At 47.9% G+C, this 25,124-nt stretch overlaps 1 protein-coding gene across 4 annotated transcripts; it reads right to left on the reverse strand.

Moving 5' to 3' along the window:
• Positions 1–434: 434 nt before the first annotated feature.
• Positions 435–21,377, reverse strand: UPP1 (uridine phosphorylase 1). Of its 4 annotated transcripts, none has more exons than XM_001084775.5 (9): positions 20,599–21,377; positions 19,635–19,830; positions 14,693–14,757; positions 9,382–9,499; positions 7,180–7,338; positions 5,740–5,854; positions 2,085–2,294; positions 1,664–1,810; positions 435–953 (listed from the first exon to the last, which is right to left on the reverse strand). In XM_001084775.5, exons 3-9 carry the CDS (start codon positions 14,734–14,736, stop codon positions 814–816), a joined length of 933 nt encoding a protein of 310 aa, XP_001084775.1. In that variant the 5' UTR covers positions 14,737–14,757; positions 19,635–19,830; positions 20,599–21,377; the 3' UTR covers positions 435–813. The 4 variants fall into 4 exon arrangements, with proteins under 4 accessions (XP_001084775.1, XP_077854110.1, XP_077854109.1 ...); XM_077997984.1 differs by having other exon boundaries at positions 9,382–10,211; positions 20,599–21,345; XM_077997983.1 differs by lacking the exon at positions 20,599–21,377 and adding an exon at positions 20,380–20,508.
• Between the last annotated feature and the right edge of the window lie 3,747 nt (positions 21,378–25,124).

A 25,124-nucleotide genomic window follows, 5' to 3' on the forward strand; every position in this document is an offset into this window, starting at 1 on the left:
TGAGCTGGGGATCTAGGCCTGCCCAAGAAGTAGTTGCTGCCAGACTCATCTGAGACAGACAGAGGGGCCACCCTGGATTCTCCCCTCCACTATAAGGTGCAACCCAAAAGGAAGCCAAGAGACACAGAGTCTGAGAATGTCAGTGTGAGGCCAGGAATGAATACTAGGCTGACAAGCCAGGGACAGAAACAACAGGACAAGCTGTCTTGAGCCCAGGTGTCCCGTTTCCCATCCCTAGGTACTTGGATCAAGATATTAGCAGTGTGGACAGTGGGTGGGAGGATTGCTGTCATGTGACTAAGCTGGTGTGGATGGTTTTGGGAATGTGTGTGACTCTAACCTGGAAACTGTGTATACGCCTATTTAGGTTTGCATTATTTCTCAAACACCCCTGCTGTCTGTTTTATTGGTTTTCAGTCATCTCTCATTGCAAGTGGTGCATAGAATTTTTTTAATGTATCAGGAAATTAGTTTCCTAGCACTGTTGTCAGATTTCTCATTTAGTGACATGAAATCTGACTACCATTAGAATTTTAAAGTCTAAAAATTTTCCCTAGAAATAGCACAAACATTTGGTAGAATGTTCTTGAAGAAACCCCAAATCAGGCTAACATAGTTGAAAATGCTCCAATGAAACTTCAAAAGGAAGAACATCTCCCAGGTGGTTAATCCAAGATTCTCTGTCTCTTAAATGCGATCTGATTTTCTAGATTCTTGTGTAAAGTATGCTCAAAGTCCACACAACAGGGGATTTTGGACAGTGCTTTTAATGGCCAGTGATCCCAGCAGGTCTGTGGAGGTGCAGGGCAGCGCTCAGGCCTTGCTCAGTTTCTTCTTGATGAAGTAGCTCACCAGCCGCTGCGGCCTCTGCTGGTACTCGGTGAGCACATTGTGAGGGCTGCTGATCTGGTCCCCTTCCAGGCGGTTCAGGAGGGTGACACACACCACGGCCGCTGCAAAGAGAAAAGACCACATCAAGGCAAGGTGCCAGGGGTCTGACAGTTCACAGGGACGGAATGAAGGACATGAGCTGTGAGGAGCAGCCTCTCGGCCTCCTCAGGAAATCAGGCTGCCCATGCAGTCAGGCGGGGCCAGAGGATGGAGCGCGGGAGGGAAGGCGCTGGTCCAGGAGCTCGGAAGGCTCCTCCTTCTCTGACACCACCCTGCCCTGTCCCTCCCCTATTCTTGTGCCTCTCCTTCTAAAAGGAATTCCCCATTCCAGGACCAGCTCAGGGCTGCAAGCACCACCTTGAAAGGCACATTTTGGGTGAGGTGACAAGGGGATTCTGCAGAGCTGTGAGTTGGCCTTCAAGGGTGGCTAGTACCTTGAGGGTAGATGAACCACAATTCAGAAAGTCAAAGCACTTTGGAAGCCGAGTTTTTTAGAGAGCTGGTGGCAGGCAGCCTCACGGGGCAGCAAAACCTTTTTGTCATTTTTCCTATGCAACGACACTGAGAATCCTGCATTTTGTCATGTGACAATCAAAGGACATTGAACACAGGGCTGTGGGGACGACATGTATGTTCAGAAAGTGACTTGGGGGCAGGGGAGACAGAAGCCAGAAATGGGTACCGGGGTGCCCCAGGAGGAGGGGGCCCAGGGAGGGGCTCCAGGAGAGCAGAAGTGAAGGAGGGATGCTGAGGCTCATCGAGTGCCGCCTACCTTGGAGGCCGCAGGCGCTGCACATGGCGGCAAACACTGAGGACTCCATCTCAATGTTGCGGACGCCGGCTGCGTAGGCCGCCTCCAGATACGCCTGCTTGTCCTTCTCGGTGTAGGAGCAGAGAGCCCCATCCAGACGGCCTTGCCCTGAGGCACACATGGAGACATGAGAACCACATGCATGTAAGAAGCTCCTACAACACATCAGTGCCACGATGCCCAGAAGGTCACAGGGACAAGCAAGACCCATCCAGGTCCTGCCTAGGTCCACTCAAATGGGTCATTATGGCCACCACAGGAGAGGTGCAACTGAGACAGCAGCTTGGCACGTAGAAATCCCAGCTCACAGTGAGAAGGCAGGATCAGGGGACGGACCAGGGCTCCCTGGCTGAAGGATGCCTCCTGGTATCCACGGCCTCACCTTCATAGAAGTCCAAGGTACACATGGTGTTCCCCACTACCGCGGTGAACTCGCTCAGCTCTGCAGAACACAGCAACAGCTCCTGCACCAGCTTCTTGTTCAGGTCCGTTTTCCGGATGACCCGCTTCCCCAGCACAATCTGCTCAAACTCTGCCTTGAAGCAGGTATCCACTGCCTGCTCTGTTATGACAACGGTACCGGGTTCCAGACCTGAGGAAAAAAGCAGACATCAAAAAAAGCAGGGTGTAAAACAACATAAAATAACAGCGGGGCAGCCAGGAAGCCCACAGCAGAGCACACAGAGGAAAGAAGCAGATCCACCCGCACATCCAAACACGAAGCATCCAGTACTGTTCTCAAATACACAGTGACCCATTTTCCCATTCCACTTTTTTTTAAGCTATGCAAGTAATTAATGCATGATCATTATGGACACTATGGAAGAGAAAGGCACAAAGAAGAACATAGAGGGCTGGGCGTGGTGGCTCACGCCTGTAATCCCAAGCACTTTGGGAGGCCAAGGCGAGTAGATCACCTGAGGTCAGGAGTTCAAGACCAGCCTGGCCAACATGGTGAGACCCCATCTCTAGTAAAAATACAAAAATTAGCCAGGCGTTGTGCTGGGTGTCTGTAATTCCAGCTACTTGGGAGGCTGAGGCAGGAGAATCACTTGAACCCAGGAGGCAGAGGTTGCAGTGAGCCAAGATTACGCCACTGCACTCCAGCATGGGCAAAAAGAGCAAACTCCACCTCAAAAAAAAAAAAAAAAAAAAGAATAAAATAAAAATGGCCAGGAACCTTCGGGTACTTTGTCCCATGTTTCTTGCTTCCATTCGTTGCGATTTCCCACTGTCGTCTGTCACTGAACCATATACCATGATGTGTTTCATTGATCCCTGTTTCCTACCTTGTTAATATTCAAGATTTCAGGCAAATACTTGAAAAGTAAACCGGCAAAAGGCGGACTGGAACAGGATAATGAAGTCCCACACCCTAAACCCAGGTGAACTATGACCAACTCCTGACCTACCTGGCCTGCCTCTCAGATTGATGCATGATGAGGGTCCAGTTTCCGTGTTCTGGGCATGCCTTCCTGGAGTAGTTTCCTGCTTGTAGGGACACTACTCTGCTCCTTATTCTTTGTGTTATAATAATTTTAGATGGGATTTGACCATTGTCATGGATCAGGACTGAATGTTGGCTTCCCCCTCAAAATTCATAGGCTGAAATCCTAACCCCAAAGGTGACGGTTTTAGGCAGCAGGGCCTTTGGGAGATGATTAGGTCATGAGGGTGGAGCCTGCATGAGTGGGATTAGTGCCCTTATAAAAGGGACCCCAGAGAGCTGCTTGCCCCTTCTGCCATGTGAGGACACAGGGAGAAAACAGAGCTCTACGAATCCGAAAGTTAGCCCTCACCAGACACCAAGTTTGCTGGCTCCTTGACCTTGAACTTCGCAGCCTCCAGACTACGAGAGATCAATTCCTGTTGTTTACAAGCCACCTGGTCAATGGCATCTTGTCTATCAACCTGCAGGGACTACAATAACTATGATCCGTTTCTGATACTTATTTTAATGCAAAATTGGTTTTCCTAAACATGTGCGAGGGAACAAGAAGTCAGATCTTTTCCAGAGCTCCCAAGTCAGTTGTTTTCATGAAACATTAAAAAACACGGCCGACTGCAAAGACCTTTGCTTCGCTCCCCACATGTATCTGAACTCCTCTTTCCCTTGCTACTCCTGCAGCTGTTCTGGGCAATTCAGAGTCTCCTTGCAGCAGCTTCTCCCAGCACCAGGGCTGGAGCTAGAGGACAGTGTGGCTGATGCCTTGGCGAACCCACAGGGCCTGGAGTGTTCAAGCCCCTTGGAATTCCAGCATCATTCACATTGGGACGCACAGGCCCCCGCCAGTGTCAGCTGCCATCTTCACTATGTCCCCTGCACCTTCCTAGGAGCGCCTGGGACTCTTGTTCTCAGGTCTGTCCATTGCCCTGAGCTTCCCCGAGCAGCTGCCAACACAACCCAGATCTTGAGGTTTTTTGTCCCCACCCATTCATACTTTGGGGTTTGTGAAGATAGCGCATCACCTTTTATAATCAACTATGTCCAGGGGTTTTTGGTTTTTGTCCCTAGTTGCTCTTTCCATTTTTACAGAGCAGTTGAAGAAAATTCAAAATCTATACTACTCCCTCCAGAATTATGTGATCACTGTTTTAAAAATCACTCTAGAGCAAGAACTCAAGAACCATTCGCTAGAGTTCCTGGTGGAGGCCAGCACGCTCTGCACAGCTGTTAGTGTCAGGTGGGTGGCACTGGAGACTAAGTCTGCAGGACCCAGACGGCTCATGGCTGTTGGTGTGTTGTCCTAGGGACAGTTGCACTAACCTTGGAATTACAGTCACACAAACACAGATTGTATGCATCAATCTCTCTATATAACAAAAAGAAAAGAGACAAGATAACATATTCAAAAGATTTGGGTCTAAAGCAAGTCCCCTTTCAAGGTCAGGACACTTAAATTCTAGAATTTAAATTCTAGAATTGCTGTAAATCCTAGATAGTCCAGGTCCTAGACAGCCTGGAACAAGTACAGACAGGCCTAGCCAGCAGCGTCAAAGCTCAACTTTCTCTAGGGCACGTGCAGGCTTCTCCCCTGAGCTCCGAACACCTGGATGGGAGCAGGAATCGCTAGAACCGTTTTTAGCAGAAAGAATGGCACAGGGTTGGAACCCCAGAAAGCAAGACCACTTATTTAAAACAAATCTGCCTAACAGACAATTCAACAACTTATTAGCTTTTGCTTTCTCGTTAAATCTCATTCTTTCTTTGCCCTCATTGTGGGGTTTTTTTGTTTGTTTGTTGTTGTTGTTGTTTTTGGGATGGAGTCTCACTCTGTCGCCAGGCTGGAGTACAATGGTACGATCTTGGCTCACTGCAACCTCAGCCTCCTGGGTTCAAGTGATTCTCCTGCCTCAGCCTCCCAAGTAACTGCGACTATAGACATGCACCACCACGCCCAGCTAATTTTTTTGTATTTTAGTAGAAATGGGGTTTCACCATGTTGGCCAGGATGGTCTCGATCTCCTGACCTTGTGATCCACCCACCTCAGCCTCTCAAAGTGCTGGGATTACAGGTGTGAGCCGCCACCATGCCCGGCCAACCATCTTTGTTTTTTAAAACATGTTGAGGACAGGGACATTTTAAGCTAATTTAAGGACACTTATCTGAGGTTCGTACTGCACCTCTCTCTTCCCCCCTTTGATTTTCCTGTGGCTTTTCTCATAAGGTGCTTCAAATCCCTGCAGGATTAGGGAGGAGGAAAAGTAAGCAAAGGAAAAGAGAGAATGGAGAAGAAGGCGAATTAGAAAGAATAAGAGAATCAAGCAGACAAGAAGGCACAAATTGTGTAATCCCAAAAGGATGAGTTTCCCCCATATGCATGGTGTGCTGCCCTTCTGCTGCCTAGCTCTGGGGTGCGGGTTGGACAAAAACAACAAAACAAGCTTCTTTTCACACCTCCTGTTAACAAGCTTTCCTTGAACCAAGCCAAGAAAGGAACTCTTTGTCTCTAATCCCACACCACATAGAAGCTGCCTCGGCATGCCCCAGTCCCTCATCCATTCACAGGGCAAGAGGCCCCTCTGCAGACCTTACCTATCCCACCAGAAGTGCCAATGCGGATGATAGTGACGTCGGAGCACCGGGCATAGTACAGCAGCTTTATGAGCTCATGCAACATGATTGAGATAGAAGGAATGCCCATACCATGCTGGAACCAGGGAGAAACACCCGTGTTAAGCCAAGGTTGTGACTTTGTCAATGTTCTGGTTGACGTTTCAAGGGATGTAATTCAATCTAACATGCCCATTGTCATAGTGATGGAAGATAAACTTCTCAAATACACATTTAAGAAGCAGTAACACTTTGGGAAACTTTAAAGTGTATGTAAAGCTGTCAAAGACAAAACCCCATTTGACTGACACAATGTGTCAAATAGGTAACAGCTGAGGACCCAGGGGCTCAGCAGGGAAGCAGCAGTCTGCTATTGCCAGGTAACAAACAGCTCCTTCTAGCATTTGAATCCCTGCATAAATACCCACCCTATTCCCCCACACCCCGCCACAGGTTAAAGTTTTATCTCCTTTCTCTTTTCTCCCTACACCCTCTGCTTCAGCCAAACTAAGTAATCAGCTGGTTCCTCAGCCCACTGGACACAGGATGCCTTGCTGATCTTGTACTTCTGCCTGTGCCTTTTCCTCTCTTTGGGGTCTCTGCATACCTCCTTCTCCTGCTCTCCTCTTCAGAGCACCCCCCCCGTAGTGTCACATCTTCCATGACGCCTCTCCCCGGATGGCCTCAGCACTTTCCAGGGGCTGTTCCTGTGGCAGAGCCATACAGTGGAGGCATCCCTGCTAGAATCGGTCACAGAGCCTTACACACAGGAAAGGCTTGCACACATTATCAGTAACCGAACAATGCATTGGTTCCCCGATGTGTTCTAGCTGGTTGACACGGCTAGAGTCCTCAGCTGACTGGAGAGGTAGGGGTGCACGTCTCAGCAAAAGGGGTTCCCTTTCCTTACTCTGCAGCTGTTCATTTATATTGCTCCTGACAAAGAAAATCAAAACTGAAAAATGAAAAGACTTCTATGGTAGAATCTGGAGATTTCTGTGTTCACCATGCTCATTGCTTAAATCAAAATGTGTTTTGAAGTAACTCACTGTGAGGTGGCAGAGGGGATTAGAGGCCTGGTACTTTGAGGCTCTCCTTCCATCCTGCTCCAGGCAGGGCACCCCCTACTGTCCCTCGTCTATACCCCAAGCACTCTAACTCCCTGCAGCTGCCACCCTCACACTGTGTAGACACACAGCTGTGTATTTGCATTTGTGTACTTAATCTCCCCTGGAGACTGAGCCTCAAGGGCAATAGCCCGGGTTCAATAATCTCTGAATCCCAGCTACTGTGGGCTCACCCTGCTCCCAGCCATTTACAGTAAACAGGTGTTAGGGGACCAGCTGTCTGTGTGTGCAGAGGGGTGGGGCACAGGGCCTTGCAGAGCCTAGAGACTGAGCACGAGGGAGGGCAGGTACTCACACTGACAGACAGCACCGGTCCTACTTTATACATGGCATAGCGGTCAGTTCCCGCACAGATGTTGGGATAGTCTCTACCTGGGCAGTCAAGGCCCAGCTCTGCACCAACGCACCTGATGAAGGCTTTCATCCGGGAGGGGCTTCCGCCAACACACACAAACTGCAGCCAGAGAAGAGAGACCCCCATTAGTGCACTGTCTATAGCAGAGGTCCTCAAGTGGGGCCCCTAGACCAGCAACATCAGTATCACCAAGGAACTTGCTAAAAATATAAGTTCACTGGCCTCACCAGGACCTGCTGAATCTAAGGGGCCCAGTAATCTGCTTTAACAAGCCCCCCTGGTGAGTGCTTAGGGTGGGCGGCCAAGCATCAAAAGGCAGTCAGCTCCACAAACGCAGGAATCCAGACCCTTGCTCTCTCTGAGGAGGTAATTCCAGGTCCTTTGCATCCTCAGCCTCCCTCAGTCACGTAGAAGGCAGCTTGTGGAGAGAGCCTGGGTTTGAAACAGAGGGAGCAACTCCTCACTGTCCCTCTGTGTTCCCAGGGCCCCACAAAATGGGCTACTGATCACTCTCTCACCTGGTTACCTGAGTGCCAAATGGCCAATGCTTGGGAAGAGCCAGTCGAAGCCTAGAAGAGGCTCAGGAAGTGACAGCTATTCTAGGTGAGGCTCTCTCAGAGAAGTAAAAACTTTAAGTTGCAGAACGTCATGTAAGAAAATGTTGGTTTTGAAAAAAAAATTGTTTTCAGTGAGTAAGTTTTTAAAGAGTTTGAAGATGGCTGGGCACGGTGGCTCACACCTATAATCCTAGCACTTGGGAGTGGGCAGGCAGATCACCTGAGGTCAGGAGATCCAGACCAGCCTGCCCAACATGGTGAAACCCCATCTCTACTAAAAAATACAAAAATTAGCTGGGCATGGTGTCATGTGCCTATAATCCCAACTACTCGGGAGGCTGAGGCAGGAGGATCGCTTGAACCCGGGAAGGGGAGGTTACAGTGAGCTGAAATCACACCACTGTACTCCAGCCTGGGCAGGGAGAGTCCAGCTCAAAAAATTAAAAACAAAAAAAACAAAAAAAAACAAGTTTGCAGATAAAAGAAAATAATTATTCTCTAAACATAAAAAAGAAAATTCCATAGTCTGGAATAAAAATCACTGTGAATTAACTCAATAGGATGAATGAAAATTTAATGAATTAAAAGCACATGGAAAGTTGTCCACAATTGGAAACCAACACTATCAAAGAACAGGATGATTGATAAGACATAACACCATTGTTAAATTATGATCCCATGTAGCAGCATTAGATTCCAGGGTCCTGGCGTATTTTGATTTTTAATTCTATATGTCAGTTCATCTTTACCCATTAGACATTTCAAAGTCCTATGTTAAGATAAATCAGAACTAAGCAACTTAAGACTTTGTAGAAAAAATTAACTGGAAGCTGCATGAAGCAAAATAAGACATTAAACGCAATTAACTAAACAGAATATCAATATGTATTTTATATTACAAACAAGATACAATGACCTTTATTTACTATCCTTTGCTTCCCTAGGAAATTTTTACATCTTTCTCTTCTCTCAATGAAGCATTAGGAAGTTTATTTTATATATTGCTTCAAATACATAGGCATGCCCCATGTAACGATGTTTTGGTAAGCAAGGAATCACATATACACAACAGTGGTCCCAGAAAATTATATAATACCATGATTTTACTGTAGCTTTTCTATGTTTGGATATATACAGATACACAAATGCTTATCACTGTGCTACAACTGTCTACAGTATTCAGGACACTCACATGCTATAGGGGTTTGTAGCCTAGGGGCATATGGCCGAGGCAAGTAATAGGCTCTACCACCTAGGTTTGTGTGGTTACGCTCTACGTTGTCCACACAATGATGAAAGACCTAAGGCTGCATTTCTCAGACCGTATTTCCAGCGTTAAGCAATGCGGGACTGCTCTAAATTTGCAACAGGTGAATTAGGGAACAATTTGGCACTACTTAGGATAGTTTTACTTGGTGGTTCACATATTTGAAAGTTAAAAATTTGCAAAACTTTGGTAAACATTATGTCTGCATAAACCTGTTAGCTGTGGCCTCTCCAGCATTTGTGGGTTGGTCTACCTGCATAATATAGGGGGAGGTTGATCTTAAGACAAATTCCAAGGTGTCAACACCTGGCCTCTTACCTTCACATCTCCAAACAAGGCTGGGAAATTGTGTCTGCTAGTGGTGAGATTGAAATGATAGAGAATGTCTTCTTTCATTTTTGCTATGTTTGGATTTAAAAGTCTGACGGGACAATCACTGTTAAAAAACAAGAAAGTGGAAGGCTTATAGAACATCAGTGCCCATTATCACAGAAGTGCCCTATGTCACACACGAGGCTCATGGTGGGAGAGGCTCATGGTGGGAGAAGGGCAGGGCCAACCCTGGAAATAAGACAACCCTAACATTGACAAGGTCCCCACTTGCCTCCCCTCTGTTCTTCCCCCTTCTCCTTCCTCTTAGCCCCTGTTGCTCCCACGGCTCTGTTTGGAGGGCAATAGGGATGAAATCAGAAGAGCACACAAAAGTACACAGATGGAAATGTTCAATCTACCCATATAAGGAGCAGGGAGTATAGCCAGTTGCTCCTCTAATCAAGTTCATTCAATGTATAAACTTGACTTTATTTTAAAACTACTATGTTTACCATAGGAAATATGAACAGAAATAAAAACAAACTCTAATCCTACCTCCCAGAGATAACTTTTCCCATCTGCATACCTTCAATTTGTTTTTGTTTTGTTTTGTTTTGTTTGTTACACTAGCCACGTCTTCTCAGTACAATATCCAATAGGAGTGACACGATAAGACATCTGTTTATCTGCTAGAAAATGTACATGTGGCTCGTGCTGGTCTACAGCAAGCATCAGCAAGCTTTTCTTCATAAAAGGCCAGGCAATAAATACGTGTGGTTTTGTAGGTTGCATGGTTTCTGCTACTTCTCAAGTCCACCGTAGGCATGTGAAAGCAACTACAGATAGCACACAAATGAGTGAGTGTGCCTGTGTTCCAATAAAACCTTCCTTACAAAACAAATGCCCCAAGTCTAGATGAGTCCATCTCAAGCCTGTCAAAGTCTCCTAGAGCCAGCCTCAAACACACCTCCTTCAACAATGTATGCCTTCCGAGTCCTAGAGATGGGCGGGCTCCCTTACAGGAAACCGAGGCAGACATGGAACCCTGATGTCAGAGCAATTGGGGACCTCTTTTTCTTCCTTCTGAGTCTGACTTTCTGCCCTGAACCCCCTGGTCACGTCTCCTCCTCAATCTAACTCATGAGAAAAGAAAAAAATACAAGAGAGGCAGGGTCTCAGCTGCCACGGATTTGGAAAATAACTATTACATAAGGGATGTACCCCCTTCACAGACATCGTCCATTCTCTCCCCACACGATGCTTGCTACACCTTATTTATATTCTAACACTGATATACACAATTAATGCAATAACTTTACCTCCAGCAACAAAAACTTCTGGAGGCCATGACCACATCTTATTTATCTCTGAATCCCACGGAACACACCGCAGACAAGCAAAACAAGGTTGAGATGGACCCATCCTGTTTTATTTATTTTATCATTTTATCAAATCCCTATTTCTATCTGGCACTCATCAACAGCAGACACCCAGGCTGCAAACACACTGGTGGCCTACACCTGACCACTTCCTCCTTTCATGCCCGTCAAATGTTCCTTCCTGTCAATTCCCCTAGAGTGGGGCCCAGGTGAGCTCACACCTGAACATTTCCAAAAGGCTGAAACAGAAAACGTAAAGGTTATACACAGACACGGGGAGATCTTTGTATAAAGGGACGGGGGGGGGGGGCTAGGCGACTGTTTCCTGTAAGGGCAGCCAGAGACTGTGCTAACTACACCAGCGAATCCGCTGAAAACCCTGCTCAGGAAGGCACAGCAGGCTGCCTGAAGCACAGAGCCACACCCACCTGCCCCTAAGCCCACCTCTTCCTAACAAGCTGTGGGGCGGTCTCCAGAATCAGGGTTCATTCTACTCTGGGATGTGGGGCAAGGCCATTTATCAAGGGACCAAATCCAGAATCACGTGTGGTAAGGACCATCCTTGAACTTTTTTCTCAGAAAGCCTTTTTGATCTCCAGGCCAATCTGAAATTCTGACAATCCGCACACCCCACAGTATTTTAGGATCCTTTAGTGACAACTATTTTTCATGTAAGTAACATTTTCATTCTCCTTCTTCAGGATGTTAGGAATACACAGAGTACAACATAGACGGGCTAAGAGTCATGCTTCAAAATAACAAAACAGGATGTGATTAAGCACTTTGTCACATATTTCAAAATAAAATACTTGTCTTTTCTCCTTGATTCTGAGAAATGAAGAAGAAGGAAATAGGGTGTAACGGTGAAGACAGGCAATGATTTTAAAACATGAAAATGTGGCCAGGTGCAGTGGCTCACTCCTGTAATCCCAGTATTTTAGAAGGGATTACAACACAGGTGGATCACTGGAGCCCAGGAGTTCGAGACCAGCCAGGGCAACATGGTGAAACCCTGACTCTACAGAAAATGCAAAAATTAGCCAGGCATGGTGCATGCACCTTTAGTCCCAGCTCCCTGGGAGGCTGATGTGGGAGGATCACCTGAGCCCAAGAGGTTGAGGCTGCAGCGAGACATGATCACACCACTGCACTCCAGCCTCGGTAACAGAGTAAGACTCTGTCTAAAAATACAAATAAATAAAAATAAAAAAAGTAAATTTAACATGTGCCATAATGAACCAGTAGATGTCCCAATTTATCTTTTGAAGGATTTTAAAAGAACAAGTCAGAGACATACTACTTGGAAAAAAATATTTCTCTAGTCTACACATAATTTCAAGTGACTTTATTCCGCTTTATTCTATCACTTTATTCATCTAGCAAATATTCATTGAGCATCTACTATGTAAAAGAAATATGTGAGATGAAAGAAATGAAAACTGTCTGGGTGCAGTGGCTCATGCCTGTAATCCCAGCAATTTGGGAGGCTGAGGTGGGCAGATCGCTTGAGCCCAGGAGTTTGAGATCAGCTTGGACAACACAGTGAAACCCTGTCTCTATGAAAAATACAAAAATTAGCCAGGTGTGGTGGTGCATGCCTGTAGTCCCAGCTACTCAGGAGGCTGAGGTGAGAGGATCACTTGAGCCCAGGAGGCGGAGGTTGCAGTGAGCTGAGATCACACCACAGCACTCCAGCCTGGGTAACAGGGCGAAACCCTGTCTCAATAAAAGAAAAAAAGGAGGTCGGGCGCAGTGGCTCACGCCTGTAATCCCAGCACTTTGGGAGGCCAAGGCAGGCAGATCACAAGGCCAGGAGATCAAGACCACCCTGGCTAACACGGTGAAACCCCGTCTCTACTAAAAATACAAAAAATTAGCCGGGGGTGGTGGTGGGCACCTGTAGTCCCAGCTATTTGGGAGGCTGAGGCACGGCAATGGTGTGACCCGGGAAGCAGAGCTTGCAGTGAGCTGAGATCGTGCCACCGCACACTAGCCTGGGCGATACAGCAAGACTCTGTCTCAAAAAATAAAAGAAAAGAAAAAAAGAAAAAAAAGAAAGAAATGAAAACTGGCTTCTGATTCCAGGAGTTTATCAGCAGGGAAAAGAAAGCAGGATCAACCTTTATATAAACTTGCCCAAATAGCTTAGGACAGGCACATGTGGAGACAAGAAGAGAATGAGACGGGGGAGACACAGGGGCCTGGGGTTCTGGGGAAGGGGAAGAGGGAGCGCTCTAGAAAATGCTGGCTGAATCTCGCACCAGTCAAGCATCCTGTGCTGGGTGTACTGCACATAAAGATGAGTACGATCCAGTTCCACTCATGGAAGGCTTTTGACTTGGGGTAGAAATGAAATTATTAATAGCTAGCACATATCAATTCATTTACTATTCTCAGTATAAACTAAGTACCATCAGTAACCCCATTCAAAGTCCAAGGTCACAGCCTTCCTAAGAGGCTGTACCCCTGAGCGCTACACCTGACTGCCTTTCAGCAAGTGGAACATGATTAGCAAATAGCTGATGATAAAACAAGGGAGGGTAAAATAATTACTAAACAGAGGGAAGGGGAGGAAGCCCGCATTGAGTTGCTTGGCACTTGGTGTGCCGGCCCTGTTTTCTCCAGCCTTCATTTCCACCACTCCCCTCCACCCCCACCAGCCTCCTGCTGGGCCTCAACCTCAAGCCATGAGCAGGAGGAGGGAGGAGGGGAGCTCCAGAAACTGGGGACAAGGCATTTTTGGCTGTCAATGACCGAAAGTACCAGGAAGACTATTAGTTCAATTAAAAAATAGTCACTGAGGTGGGGCACAGTGGCTCACGCCTGTAATCCCAGCACTTTGGGAGACTGAGGTGGGTGGATCACTTGAGGTCAGGAGTTCGAGACCAGCCTGGCCAACATGGTGAAACCCCATCTCTACTAAAAATACAAAATTTGCCAAGCGTGCTGGCTTGCACCTGTAATCCCAGCTACCTGGGAGGCGGAGGCACCAGAATCACTTGAAACCGGGAAGGTTGCAGTGAGCCGAGATTGCACCACTAACTGCACTCTAGCCTGGGCAACAAGAACAAAACTCTGTCTCAAAAAAAAAAAAAAAAAAATCACTGCAGGGAATGTCCACAGGCACCAGAAACTCCAAAATGGACACTGGGTCTTCTGGGGAATGGAGGAGGAGAGGGGTATTGTCCATATGGAATTATGACCTGGGTATGCAGCTGTCACAGGCGAGACTTCAGAGAGGTCTCAGGGAAGTTACAGAGGAACAAAGGACCAGGAGTCCAGAGCAAGGATGGCCAGAGGTCACCACAACCCTGGGTGGTGCCAAGGTCAGACGCCACCAGGACTGGGGAGAGGCCATGGCGGCAGGACAGAAGGCCTGCCCAGGTAACCCCAGCAGAGGTGGGAGACAACTGGGCGGGGTGGGGGTGGTGAGAAAATAAGAATAATCAGCGGATTACAGTTCACATAGGAATCAGAATGAAGACAAGAAATTCTTGCTTTTCTAGCAATGCCTAAACACAAGCGGTGTCAAGCCAAGCATATCAGAAGTATGACAAACTGCAAAGAAATAAGAAGGCATTTAAGATTCAGAACCAAGGCAGAGCTGAGTGATAAGCAGGGGATTTTGGTTAAGGAGAGTGGCACATAGAGGAAAAACCTACTAGACAGAGATTTGAGCAGGGACTTGCCTGGTTTTCTGAAAAAACATGTCCTAAGAATCAAGAGCTGAGGCCCCAGCGCCCGACCCCAGAGTTCTTTAACAATCTAATTTACGGACCTCCTGAGTCATTAATCCCTCCAGGCCTCAGTCTCTTTCACAAGCATCAAATGTGTTAATATATGTCAAGTCCTTAGAAAACTGTGTGGCACAACATATGCTCTATAAACAACCCAACCCAACCCAACCCAACCCAACCCGGAATGAAATGGAGTCTTACTTGTGACTTTCAGGTTTCTCTGCATTGGCTCCTGTGGCCGCCATTCTGTCAACTGAGGCAAGACCCTAAGCAAAAAAAAATCACAGAATGGAGTGAATCCACTCAGTAGAAACCAAGGTTGTGCAGAGCCCCACTAATATGTAGAAAGTCAGTGCAATGAAGTGGAATTCCTTACACACCTGATGTGTGTGGACTGTGTGAGAAATAGAGAGGAGAATGTGTATGTGTTTATAGCGTTGCTAGTTTCAGAGAGGAGGTGGTGACAATGTGCCAAAAGCCTAAGTGGACAGGCACCTCACATCTCCAGAGAACCTGTCCCCTTTATGCCTGTAAACCCAGCACTATGGGAGGCCGAGGCAGGTGAGGTCAGGAGTTCAAGACCAGCCTGTCCAATATAGTGAAACACAGTCTCTACTAAAAATACAAAAATTAGCCGAGTGTGGTAGCAGGTGCCGGTAATCTCAGCTACTCTCAGGAGGCTGGGCAGGAGAATCGCTTGAATCAGGGAGGCAGAGGTTGCAGAGTGAGACTCCATCTCAAAAAACAAAACAAAACAAAAACCTGTCCCTTATTCCCAATTTCCCAGCCCAGCAAGTCAAGACTCACTGACCCAACACACCACACCTCTCTGCCTCCCTTTTCTTTTCTCAATAGAGACGGAGTCACCCAGGGTGGAGTGCAGTGGTGCCATCTCGGCTCACTGCAACCTCTGCCTCCTGGGTTCAAGCAATTCTTCTGCCTCAGCCTCCCGAGTAGCTTAGACTACAGACACCCACCACCACGTTCAGCTAATTTTTGTATTTTTAGTAGAGATGGGGTTTTACCATGTTGACCAGGCTGTTCTCAAACTGCTGACCTCAGGTGATCCACCCGCCTTGGCCTCCCAAAGTGCTGGGATTACAGGTGTGAGCCACCGTGCCCAGCCTCTGCCTCACTTTTCTAGACTCTCAGATGCTCTTCTCTAGCTTTCAAGGACAGCCAGGGGAGTGGGAGGAATTGGGTCAAAGGTGAGGAAAAGGTACCAGCTCCAGGCGGGGCAGTGGGGACAGGGGACCACCATAGGAGGGAGAGGGACTGAGGCTGACCTGAGTCAGCCCACGGCCCTGCCTCCACTGCAAAGCCCCATGAAGAAAAAACGTGGCGTACCTGCAGTCACTCTAGTAGGGCTCATTAGTCAGAAATCCCCAAGACCACTTCTCTGTGTGGAGAAGGGCAGGGTTTTGCCAGAGCTCTTAGAAGGAGGGTGAGACTCACGTTTTGAACTCAGTTAATAAAGCAACAAATCCCTGAATGCTCTGTAATGGCCAGGCCCCCAACTCCCTGGAAAGCCTTGCAGAGTGGACAGGATTCATGGCGAGAGGAGGAGAGTGAAGCACTGAGTCTACGGGATGATCCATGCTCATAAAGATACCAGTAGGAGTTGTGAAGTGGAGCTGCTTTCCTGAGGTCAAGGCATTGTTTCCAGGACACGGTTCTCACCTTTGTAACTCAGCAGTCTCTTGTCACCAAGCTAAAACCCAAAAGGTCCCTTTTTGGACAATGCGATTTATTATTACCACAATATAGTGATCATTCCCAGCAAATCTTGAATGCCAGGGAAAATTACAGTTGTTAGGTGTGGAGCAAAAATGTTCCCTCCAATTGCTGCCTTAAATCTCTCCACCAGGCTTTCATTTTCCCTTAGCATTTACACAACACTTCTTTGGAAAGCCTACTGCAGTCCAGCTAAGGAGCACTAAGAAGGGGAATAAGGTGTGGTGTTGCTGATTTTTTTTTTTAATTCAACACTATTTTTCATGTTTTAGAAACAGGGGCCATGCACAGTGGCCCACGCCCCTAATCCCAGCACTTTGAGAGGCCAAGTCTGGCAGATCACTTGAGGTCAGGAGTTCAAGACCAGCCTGGCCAACATGGTGAAACTCCATCTCTACTAAAAATGCAAAAAAGTTGCTGGGTGTGGTGGCGCATGCCTGGAATCCCAGCTACTCAGGAGGTTGAGGCAGGAAAATCGCTTGAACCCAGGAGACGAAGGTTGCAGTGAGTCAAGATCGTGCCACTGTACTCCAGCCTGGTGAAAGGACAAGAAAGAAAAGAAAAGAAGAGAAGAGAAGAGAAGAGAAGAGAAGAGAAGAGAAGAGAAGAGAAGAGAAGAGAAGAGAAGAGAGAGAAAGAGAGAGAAAGAAAGAGAGAGAGAGAAAGAAAGGAAAGAAAGAAAAGAAAGAAAGAGAGATAGAGAAAGAGAAAGAAAAAGAGAAAGAAAGAAAGAGAGAGAGAAAGAGAAAGAAAGAAAGAAAGAAAGAAAGAAAGAAAGAAAGAAAGAAAGAAAGAAAGAAAGAAAGAAAGAAAGAAAGAAAGAAAGAAAGAAAGGAAGGAAGGAAGGAAGGAAGGAAGGAAGGAAGGAAAGAAAGAAAGAAAAGGAAGAAAGGAAGAAAGAAAGAGAGAGAGAAAGAGAGAGACAGAGAAAGAGAGAGAAAGAGAGAGAGAAAGAAAGGTAAGAGAGAAAGAAAAAGAGAAAGAAAGAAAGAAAGAAAGAAAGAAAGAAAGAAAGAAAGAAAGAAAGAAAGAAAGAAAGAAAGAAAGAAAGAGAAACAAACAAACAAATAAACAGGGTTTTACTCTGTTACCCAGGCTGGAGTGGAGTGGTGCAATCATAGCTCGCTGCCGCCTCAAATCACTGGGCTCAAGTGATCCTCCCATCTCAGCCTCCGAGTAGCTGGAATTACAGGCATGAGTCACACCAGCAGTGTAAAGGGAATGAGTTTTAAAAGAGGTATCACGCCTTGGTCCCCGGTTCACCAGGGGCCAAATGAAGGACAGTGTAGGGATGAAGCTTCATGAATAGGCAGAGCTACCTCTCCCTACATGTGTGGAAGGAGGAGAGAGGAGCCAGAGCAGTGCTTCTCATCAAAAGGCCCTACAGGAGGATCCTGGGGCATTGGCATCTGGTCATGATTTCAGACCTTCTTCAGGATCCATTAAGCAGACCTACCGACTGAGGGAAAAAGTAGGATTTAGGGTCAGGCAGAGAGTCCCGGTCCCCAGGGCCAGTTTCTGTTGAGCAGGAACATTCCCCCATAAGAGTGGCCCCTCTAAAGAACATGCCCTCTTACAACCTCCCCCAAAACTCTGGCCCCTCCAGGCTGCTATTTTTGTCTTTAGGGGTAGGGAGCTAATGGGAGGGAGCAGCCCCCCAGTGAACTGGGCAGGGGAAGAGCTAAGAAGTGAGCTCCCTTGGGTCAACAGCTGAGAACATCCCACTGAATCAGAGACTGCTAAGTGGCTCCTGGAAAGCTCTCCAGAGAGAATCCAACCCCGTTTGTAGAAAAGGAAACCCAACCAAAGACAGAACTTCCTGTCTGGTCTTGCAGAGTAAGGATGTTTCTCTCTAGGCTGGGTTGCTTTTCTTTACTCTGAACCAGAGAAACCAAGGCCACATCAACGGAGAAATCAGCTCCCTTGTCCAGCCATTGCCTTCGACTGGCTCCTTCCTAGTGGGCTCCAGGGCCCGCCTCACTCTCTCTTTCCCCTTGCAATCTTAGTACCTGTAGCATCCCCCCTCCTGGGTGTGAGTGTCCCAAGAGCTACCTTCTCTCCACTTTTCAGTCCTGCACTCAGGGAGGCTCTATTTAACCACACCCACGTAGGCAGAGAAAGTTGCAGATGTCTGCAATGCTCCAGTTGAAAAGACCCTGGTGTTGAGGAAGATGTCAGACTGGGCTGATTTTAGAAAACCTTTCTCCTAACATTGTACCACAATGTTCTCCAACTTCCGTATGGAAATGAAATTCAGTTTCTCAACAAGTCTTCTCTCACCTCTCTAGAAAGTCATGCTCTTCACTCCCCTCCCCACATAACAGGAGAGTTTTGCTGGTTTTACCTGGGCTGCAGATTCTACCTCCCAAGGAAATCCTAAACCTGGCTCAGGATTTGGTTCCCTGAGGAGGAGCCTTTTCAGTGATCAGCTGGGGTTCCCCTACCTATTACCAGCCAGATCCAGCTTACTAAAAAAAAAAAAAAAAACTGAAGATGTTTTTACTTTTTTTTTTTTTACTTTTAACCCATTAAACTCAAATCAGATTGGTAAGTTACTTGCATAAATAGCTTAGTTTGTAAACATTTAAAATACTTTCTTGAACGAACATATTTCAAACACAAATGTGTATGAGAGAGATCGGAGAAGGGAGAAGAATGTTTGGTGTTTATCTTTAGGGAAGAGGAAAACCTAGAAGTTTCATTTTCTGTTATATATTTGATTTTTGGGTTTTGGGTTTTGTTTTGTTTTTTTACAATGAGTTTGCATTAATTTTAAGATAAGTAAGGTCAACAAAAGTCCACTTTGACAAAAAGCCCATGTAAAGAAAAACTAATTTGTCCTTCTTAAATGAAACATGAATGCCCACCAGTGCTGAAAGTATTGGAACCAAGAATAAAATGTGTGCTCGAGAAACCTGTGCTGAATTAAAATGGTCTGCGGTGATGAGGTTTAATGCAGAGGACCAGAAGGTCAGGGTGGCCTCTGAAGAAAGAAATAATGTAAGAGTGGCTGAGAAGTGGGGAAAGCTTGGGCCAAAATGCAGATGGCAAACAAACTGAAAGGCGGAAGAGACAAAGGCCTGCCCTGGGAATGGCTCAGCAGAGCTTGTAAAAACCCAGAGTAAGACATTCTGTCTATTCAAGGAAGTCACAAAGTTTTTTAAAGACCCGCGGTTACAGCCAATGAATGGAACCACTGGTCTTTTCAACCCAGAAGACCCCAGGAAGGTAGAAAATGAGCCAAGGAAAGGCCAGGCAGGGGACGTTGGGGAAAGGAAACAGGGATGGAGAATCAGAGACGGAAGTGCAGAGACAGGTCACCCAGGCGCCTGGAAACTGCCTCCATGGCCTTCACGGGAAACGGCCTCTTTCTACTCCGGATCCCAGACTGTGCTGCTTTGAAACTGACCGTCAGAGAACAGCGGCTGGAGGCGGACAGACGTCTGCAGTGGGAGCCGCAGTGGGAGGCCCTCCAGGCGTTCCAGGCAGGGGCAGGAAGACTGCCAGCGAGTCACCCGCGACCTCGAGTCACCTCACCAAGCCCTGAACTGGAACAGGAGTCGAGAAGTGTCGACGAGCTGCGGAGTTCCTTGCTTCTCTTGGCCCTGTCAGGTCCAAGAACAGGTTGCCATATAAAAGAATCGTAAAGGGACCTCCTTCCCCATGCAAATTATGTCATATAACGCATATGACTGTAAAGTTTCTCTGCGGAGCTGCCAAATAACTCGATGCCAATATTTTATGCGGTAACATTTTGTTAAATGTTGACTCGATGGCCACTTGACTCCATCTTAACTGAGGGCTCCCGTAACAATCATCCTCCAAATGAAATTTTACCCCCTCTCCCTTTAAAAGGCGGTGGGGACCAAAACATCACTTGGTCACTGAAGTCACCAATTCCTTCCTCTCATCTGGGGCTCCCAGCACAGTTTTAGGGGTTCCCGCACTCCCTGCCCAGGTTTGGGCGCGAGAAGCGCCCGCCTGCGCCCTGCGGGACCTGACCCTGCCGGCTCTGCCTCCACCCTCGCAGCACCTCGGCCTGGTGGGCTCCCCGCCCGGAGCCCCGCGCGCTCGGTCGCCGGGACGTGGCACAGGTGGGCACGGGGTGGACCCGAGGAAGCGCATCCCGCCCGCGCGCTTCCCCCCATGCCCACCTGCCCCGCACACATGGGCCCCAGAACCTCCCGGCCGCGCGCAAGCCTCCCCGCGCAGCCTTCCCGGGTTGCTCTCTGCTCCTTCTCGCAGCTGAGAGCCAAGGTGCGCCTGAGCCTCCGTCACCGCCCCTACAGGTAAGTGGGCAAGTCGCCAAGGCAGGGGATGGGCTAGCCTCCAGGGAAGAGAGAATGGCGGGAACCGGGCCGCGGCGAACTCACCGCTCGGTCTGCGCAGAGACCCGCTACACCCGCTGCGCCATCCTTGCACGGCGACACCGGCGACAAACACTATGCTCCAGGGCAGGTCGAAGGGGCAGCTCTCGGGAGGCTCGCGGACGACGGGGCGAGGGTCTGTGCGCCGGAGCACTCGAATGAAGGAACCCCTTGCGAGGTGAAGCTCATAGGGAGTCTGCGAGTGCCCCGCCCTACCCTGGGGTTACCACTTGGCTCAGGCCCCGCCTGCCCTGGGCCGGCGGACTCGGCTGACCGCACCCTGGGCCATCCCGCTGACAAGCCCCGCCCGCCCCCACCTTCCTCTGCTCCTCCGACCCCGCCCACCCCCACCACCCCACACCTCCCACCCTCTTCCCGCCTAGGTGCCGGGAGCCTCCGCCCTCACTTGCTTCTACCCTCTGCGGAGCAGTTGGGCAATTGTCAAAAACCAGCAGCCAGTTCTGTTACTCATTAAACCGCCCCTACTATAGAGGAAATCTCCTTATCCACGTGATCCTAGCCTGGGGTGGATCTGGGGCGGAGGAAACCCGGGTAGAAGCGGCTCTAGGAGTAACCCAAGGTCACGCCGCCAGGCAGGATCCCCGGTCTGTCTGTCTGGAGGTGGCCCCGCGGCTGGGGCCAGCGGAGACAAATGCCAGCGTGGAACCAGCCCTGGCCCGGTGGTCGGGGATGTGGAGCTGGCACTGTCACCGTGTGTACCCTCTATCTCTCTGGACGGCCTCCGCTTCCCCCGCGGAGAGTTTCTCTGGAACCTTCCTGATCCTGGGAGTTCCCCAGCTGGGGCAAAGCCAGGAGCTCGCCCGAGGAAGGGAAGTGACTCATTCATTTAGAGTCGCAGCTAAGTGGCAGAACTACCTCACACCGGCGCTGCACTCTGACCCCCAGCGGCCAGACCCGCCTCTCCCCGGCCGGTGCCCACTCTCCGTCTAAGACGTCTTTCCTGGTCCTCTCCCTGCTTCCCGAACGCGCACTCTGGTGAGAGCACAGAGCCTGGGAAAGAAGACGACCTAGCGGCCCCGGCTGCCCAGCACATCTGTTACTTGCTTCCTAAAGGGAACTCCAGTTCCTGAGAAAACATGGGGTTGGACCAGGAGTGGTGGCTTACGCCTGTAATCCTAGCATTTTGGAAGGCCGAGGCGGATGGATCACCTGAGGTCAGGAGTTCGAGACCAGCCTCCCCAAGATGGTGAGACCCTGTCTCTACTAAAAATACAAAAATTAGCCGGACTTGGTGGCATGTGCCTGTAATCCAAGCTACTAGGGAGGCTTAGTTGAACCCAGTAGAGGATGCAGTGAGCCGAGATCGCACCATTGCACTCCATACTGGGTGACAAGGGTGAAACTCCGTCTCAAAAAAAAAAAAAAAAAAAAGAAAGAAAGAAAACAAAAGAAAGAAAACGTAGGGTTGACAGCTATGGCCTGTAAGCCCCCATGCCCCGGACATTACGTTTTCCTTCATTTCCAAGAGGCTGCACATGAGCGGGGAAATCAAACCAATACCAAAGACTTCCTGTGTCAAAAGACAAAATTATAACCAATTTAGTTTAAAGATCTCAGTTGGCTTTATTTTTGGTTCTAGGCTCTGGCAGTGCGTCATTACATAGAACAGAATAAGTGTTCCAATGAGCTGAGCAGAGGGATTTGGCTTTATAGACAGACAGGAAGGGCTGAAGAAGGCAGAAATGAAGATCAAAAAGCAGATGGGTCTTTTCAAAATTACTTTCCTTGTAAGGCAGGGACAGGGAGACGAATAATAGAGAATAACTGATTAGTCAACCTCAGGTTACTTCAGGCTACCTATTTTTGTGTGTAAGAATTAAAGCAGAGGGAACTTTATTATCATGTGGGCTTGTTAACCATGGAGGGTGTCCAGGTTCTTGGCATCTTGAACAAAGAATTGAACAAAACGCACAAACAAAGCAAGGAAGGAATGAAGAGTTTCATTGAAAATGAAAGCACGGCCGGGCACAGTGGCCCACACCTGTAATCCCAGCACTTTGGGAGGCCGAGGCAGGTGGATTACGAAGTCAGGAGTTCAAGACCAGCCTGACCAAGATAGTGAAACCACGTCTCTATTAAAAGTACAAAAAAAAAAAAGAAAAAGAAAAAAAATAGCCGGGCACAGTGGCAGGTGCCTGTAATTTCAGCTACTTGGGAGGCTGAAGCAGGAGAATCACTTGAACCTGCGCGGCAGAGGTTGCAGTGAGCTGAGATCATGCCACTGCATTCCACCTTGGGTGACAGAGTGAGACACCATCTCAAAAAAAAGTAAATGAGAGTACACTCCACAGTGTGGGAGTGGGCCTGAGCATAGGGGCTCAAAGACCCCATTCCAGAATTTTTGGGAGTTTCAATATCCTCTGCTTGGGGTACACGCTATGTAAATGAAAGAGATGACGCAAAGTTACAAAGTCATTTACTTGGCCTACGCAGAGGCTATTTCCTGTCGTAGCTGAAGTGTGAATCGGCCTTATGTTCCCTGCCTCCAGACCCTATTTTCCTGCCTCATACTGAAGACTGAAACTGGCCTGGTTAGGAAGTTGGCTATTCTCTCTCTCTCTGTTGATTTCTCAGAAGGTAGATTAACAACTTAGTTTTAGTTTTGTTACCGGAAGAGGGTCCCAATCCAGACCCCAAGAGAATATTCTTGGATCTTGCACAGGAAAGAATTCGGGTCCAGAGTGAGTCCACAGAGAAAAGTGAAAGAAGAAAGCTTATTGAGAAAGTAAAGGAATAAAAGAATGGCAACTCCATGGGCAGGGCAGCCCCTAGAGGTGCTGGTTGGCCTTTTTTTTTTTTTTTTTTTTTTTTTTTTTTGAGACAGAGTCTTACTCTGTGGCTCAGGCTGGAGTACAGTGGCACCATCTCAGCTCACTGCAATCTCCGCCTGCTGGGTTCAAGCGATTCTCCTGCCTTAGCCTCCCGAGTAGCTGGGATTACAGTCTCCCACCACTACACCCAACTAATTTTTTGTATTTTTAGTAGAGATGGGGTTTCACCATGTTGGCCAGGCTTGTCTCAAACTCCTAACCTTGTGATTCACCCGCTTCAGCCTCCCAAAGTGCTGGGATTACAGGCATGAGCCACGGCGCCCAGCTGCTGGTTGGCTATTTTTATGGTTATTTCTTGATCATATACTAAATAAGGGTGGATTATTCATGAGTTTTCTAGGAATTCTTCCTTTTAGAACATATAGAGTAACTTCTAGATGTTGCCATGATATTTATATACTGTCATGGTGCTGGTAGGAGTGTCGTCTAGCATGAGAATGCATTGTGATTAGTGAATAATGAGCAATGAGGATGACCAGAGGTAGCTTTCCTCACCATCTTGGTTTTCGGCAGGTTTTGGCCAGTTTCGCTGGCTTCTTTACTGCATCCTGTTTCATCAGCAAGGTCTTGTGATACCAGCCTGCCAACCTCCTATTTGATCCTGTGACTAAGGATGCCTAACCTCCTGGGAATGCACTCCAGCAGATCTCAGTCTCATTTCACCCATCTCTTATTCAAGATGAAGAGTCTCTGAGTCGACTCCTTCTGACATATTTCCTGGCTCTACCACCCTTAGGATTAAGGCTTCCCTTGTAAAAGGGAAGAGGGAATAACCGAATAACCCGCCCCTTTCTTGGAAAACTCATGAATAATCCACCCCTTGCTTAACACATATTCAAGAATAATCGTAAAAAGTACCCACCAGCAGCCCTTGGGGTTGCTCTGCCTATGGAGTAGCCACTCTTTTATTCCCTTCCTTTCTTAATAAACTTCCTTTGACTTTACTCTGTGGACTCATCCCAAATTCTTTCTTGCAGGAGATCCAAGAACTTTCTCTAGGGGTCAGGATCAGGACCTCTTTCCAGTAATAGTTTGGTGAACTGAAACTTTAACGTGGGTGACTTTATGTTTATTTTTATTTTTAGTCTTGTCTTTTGGGGCCTAGTGCAAGAGCTTAATCCAAAACAATGGCCTCCTATAATTTGTGTTTAACATTTGTCAGGTTAAAACCCTGGCAGTGTGACAAACTGGAAACAAAATTGTGTTGGGCCGCTACTAAACCACACTCAAAATGCCTGTGTCATCAATGTTTGCAAGCAGAGAGCAAATGCAGCCCACCGATGGTCACCTGGAGCAGCAGCTGCTAGAAGCAAGAAAGTCTGGAAGGGACCCAGGGCTTGCAGGCTCAGCCAGGCTCCCCCTGCTCCTCAACAAGGCCTTTGGGCTCTTTCAGAAATACAGTTGGCCCTGAGCTCTGAGAGGTGGGAAGGGGAGGGGCTGAGAGGCTGAAGGCCAGGCCACACCAGGCAGTGACACCCCACTGCCCTTGAGATTTCTCAGATCTGAGTAACTTCAAACTATTTGAAATTCTCCCAAAGCTAATGTGTCTGCCTAAAAGAAAGATGAGACAAAATTAACATAGAGAGTTTATTTGTGCTCAGATTGAGAACTGTAGCCCAGGACACACTTCCAAGTTGCCTTGGGGAGTGCTCCAAGAACAAAAAGGAGGCCCAAATTTTT

This window comes from Macaca mulatta, chromosome 3 (assembly GCF_049350105.2).
Source record: "Macaca mulatta isolate MMU2019108-1 chromosome 3, T2T-MMU8v2.0, whole genome shotgun sequence".
Taxonomy (NCBI): Eukaryota; Metazoa; Chordata; class Mammalia; order Primates; family Cercopithecidae; genus Macaca; species Macaca mulatta.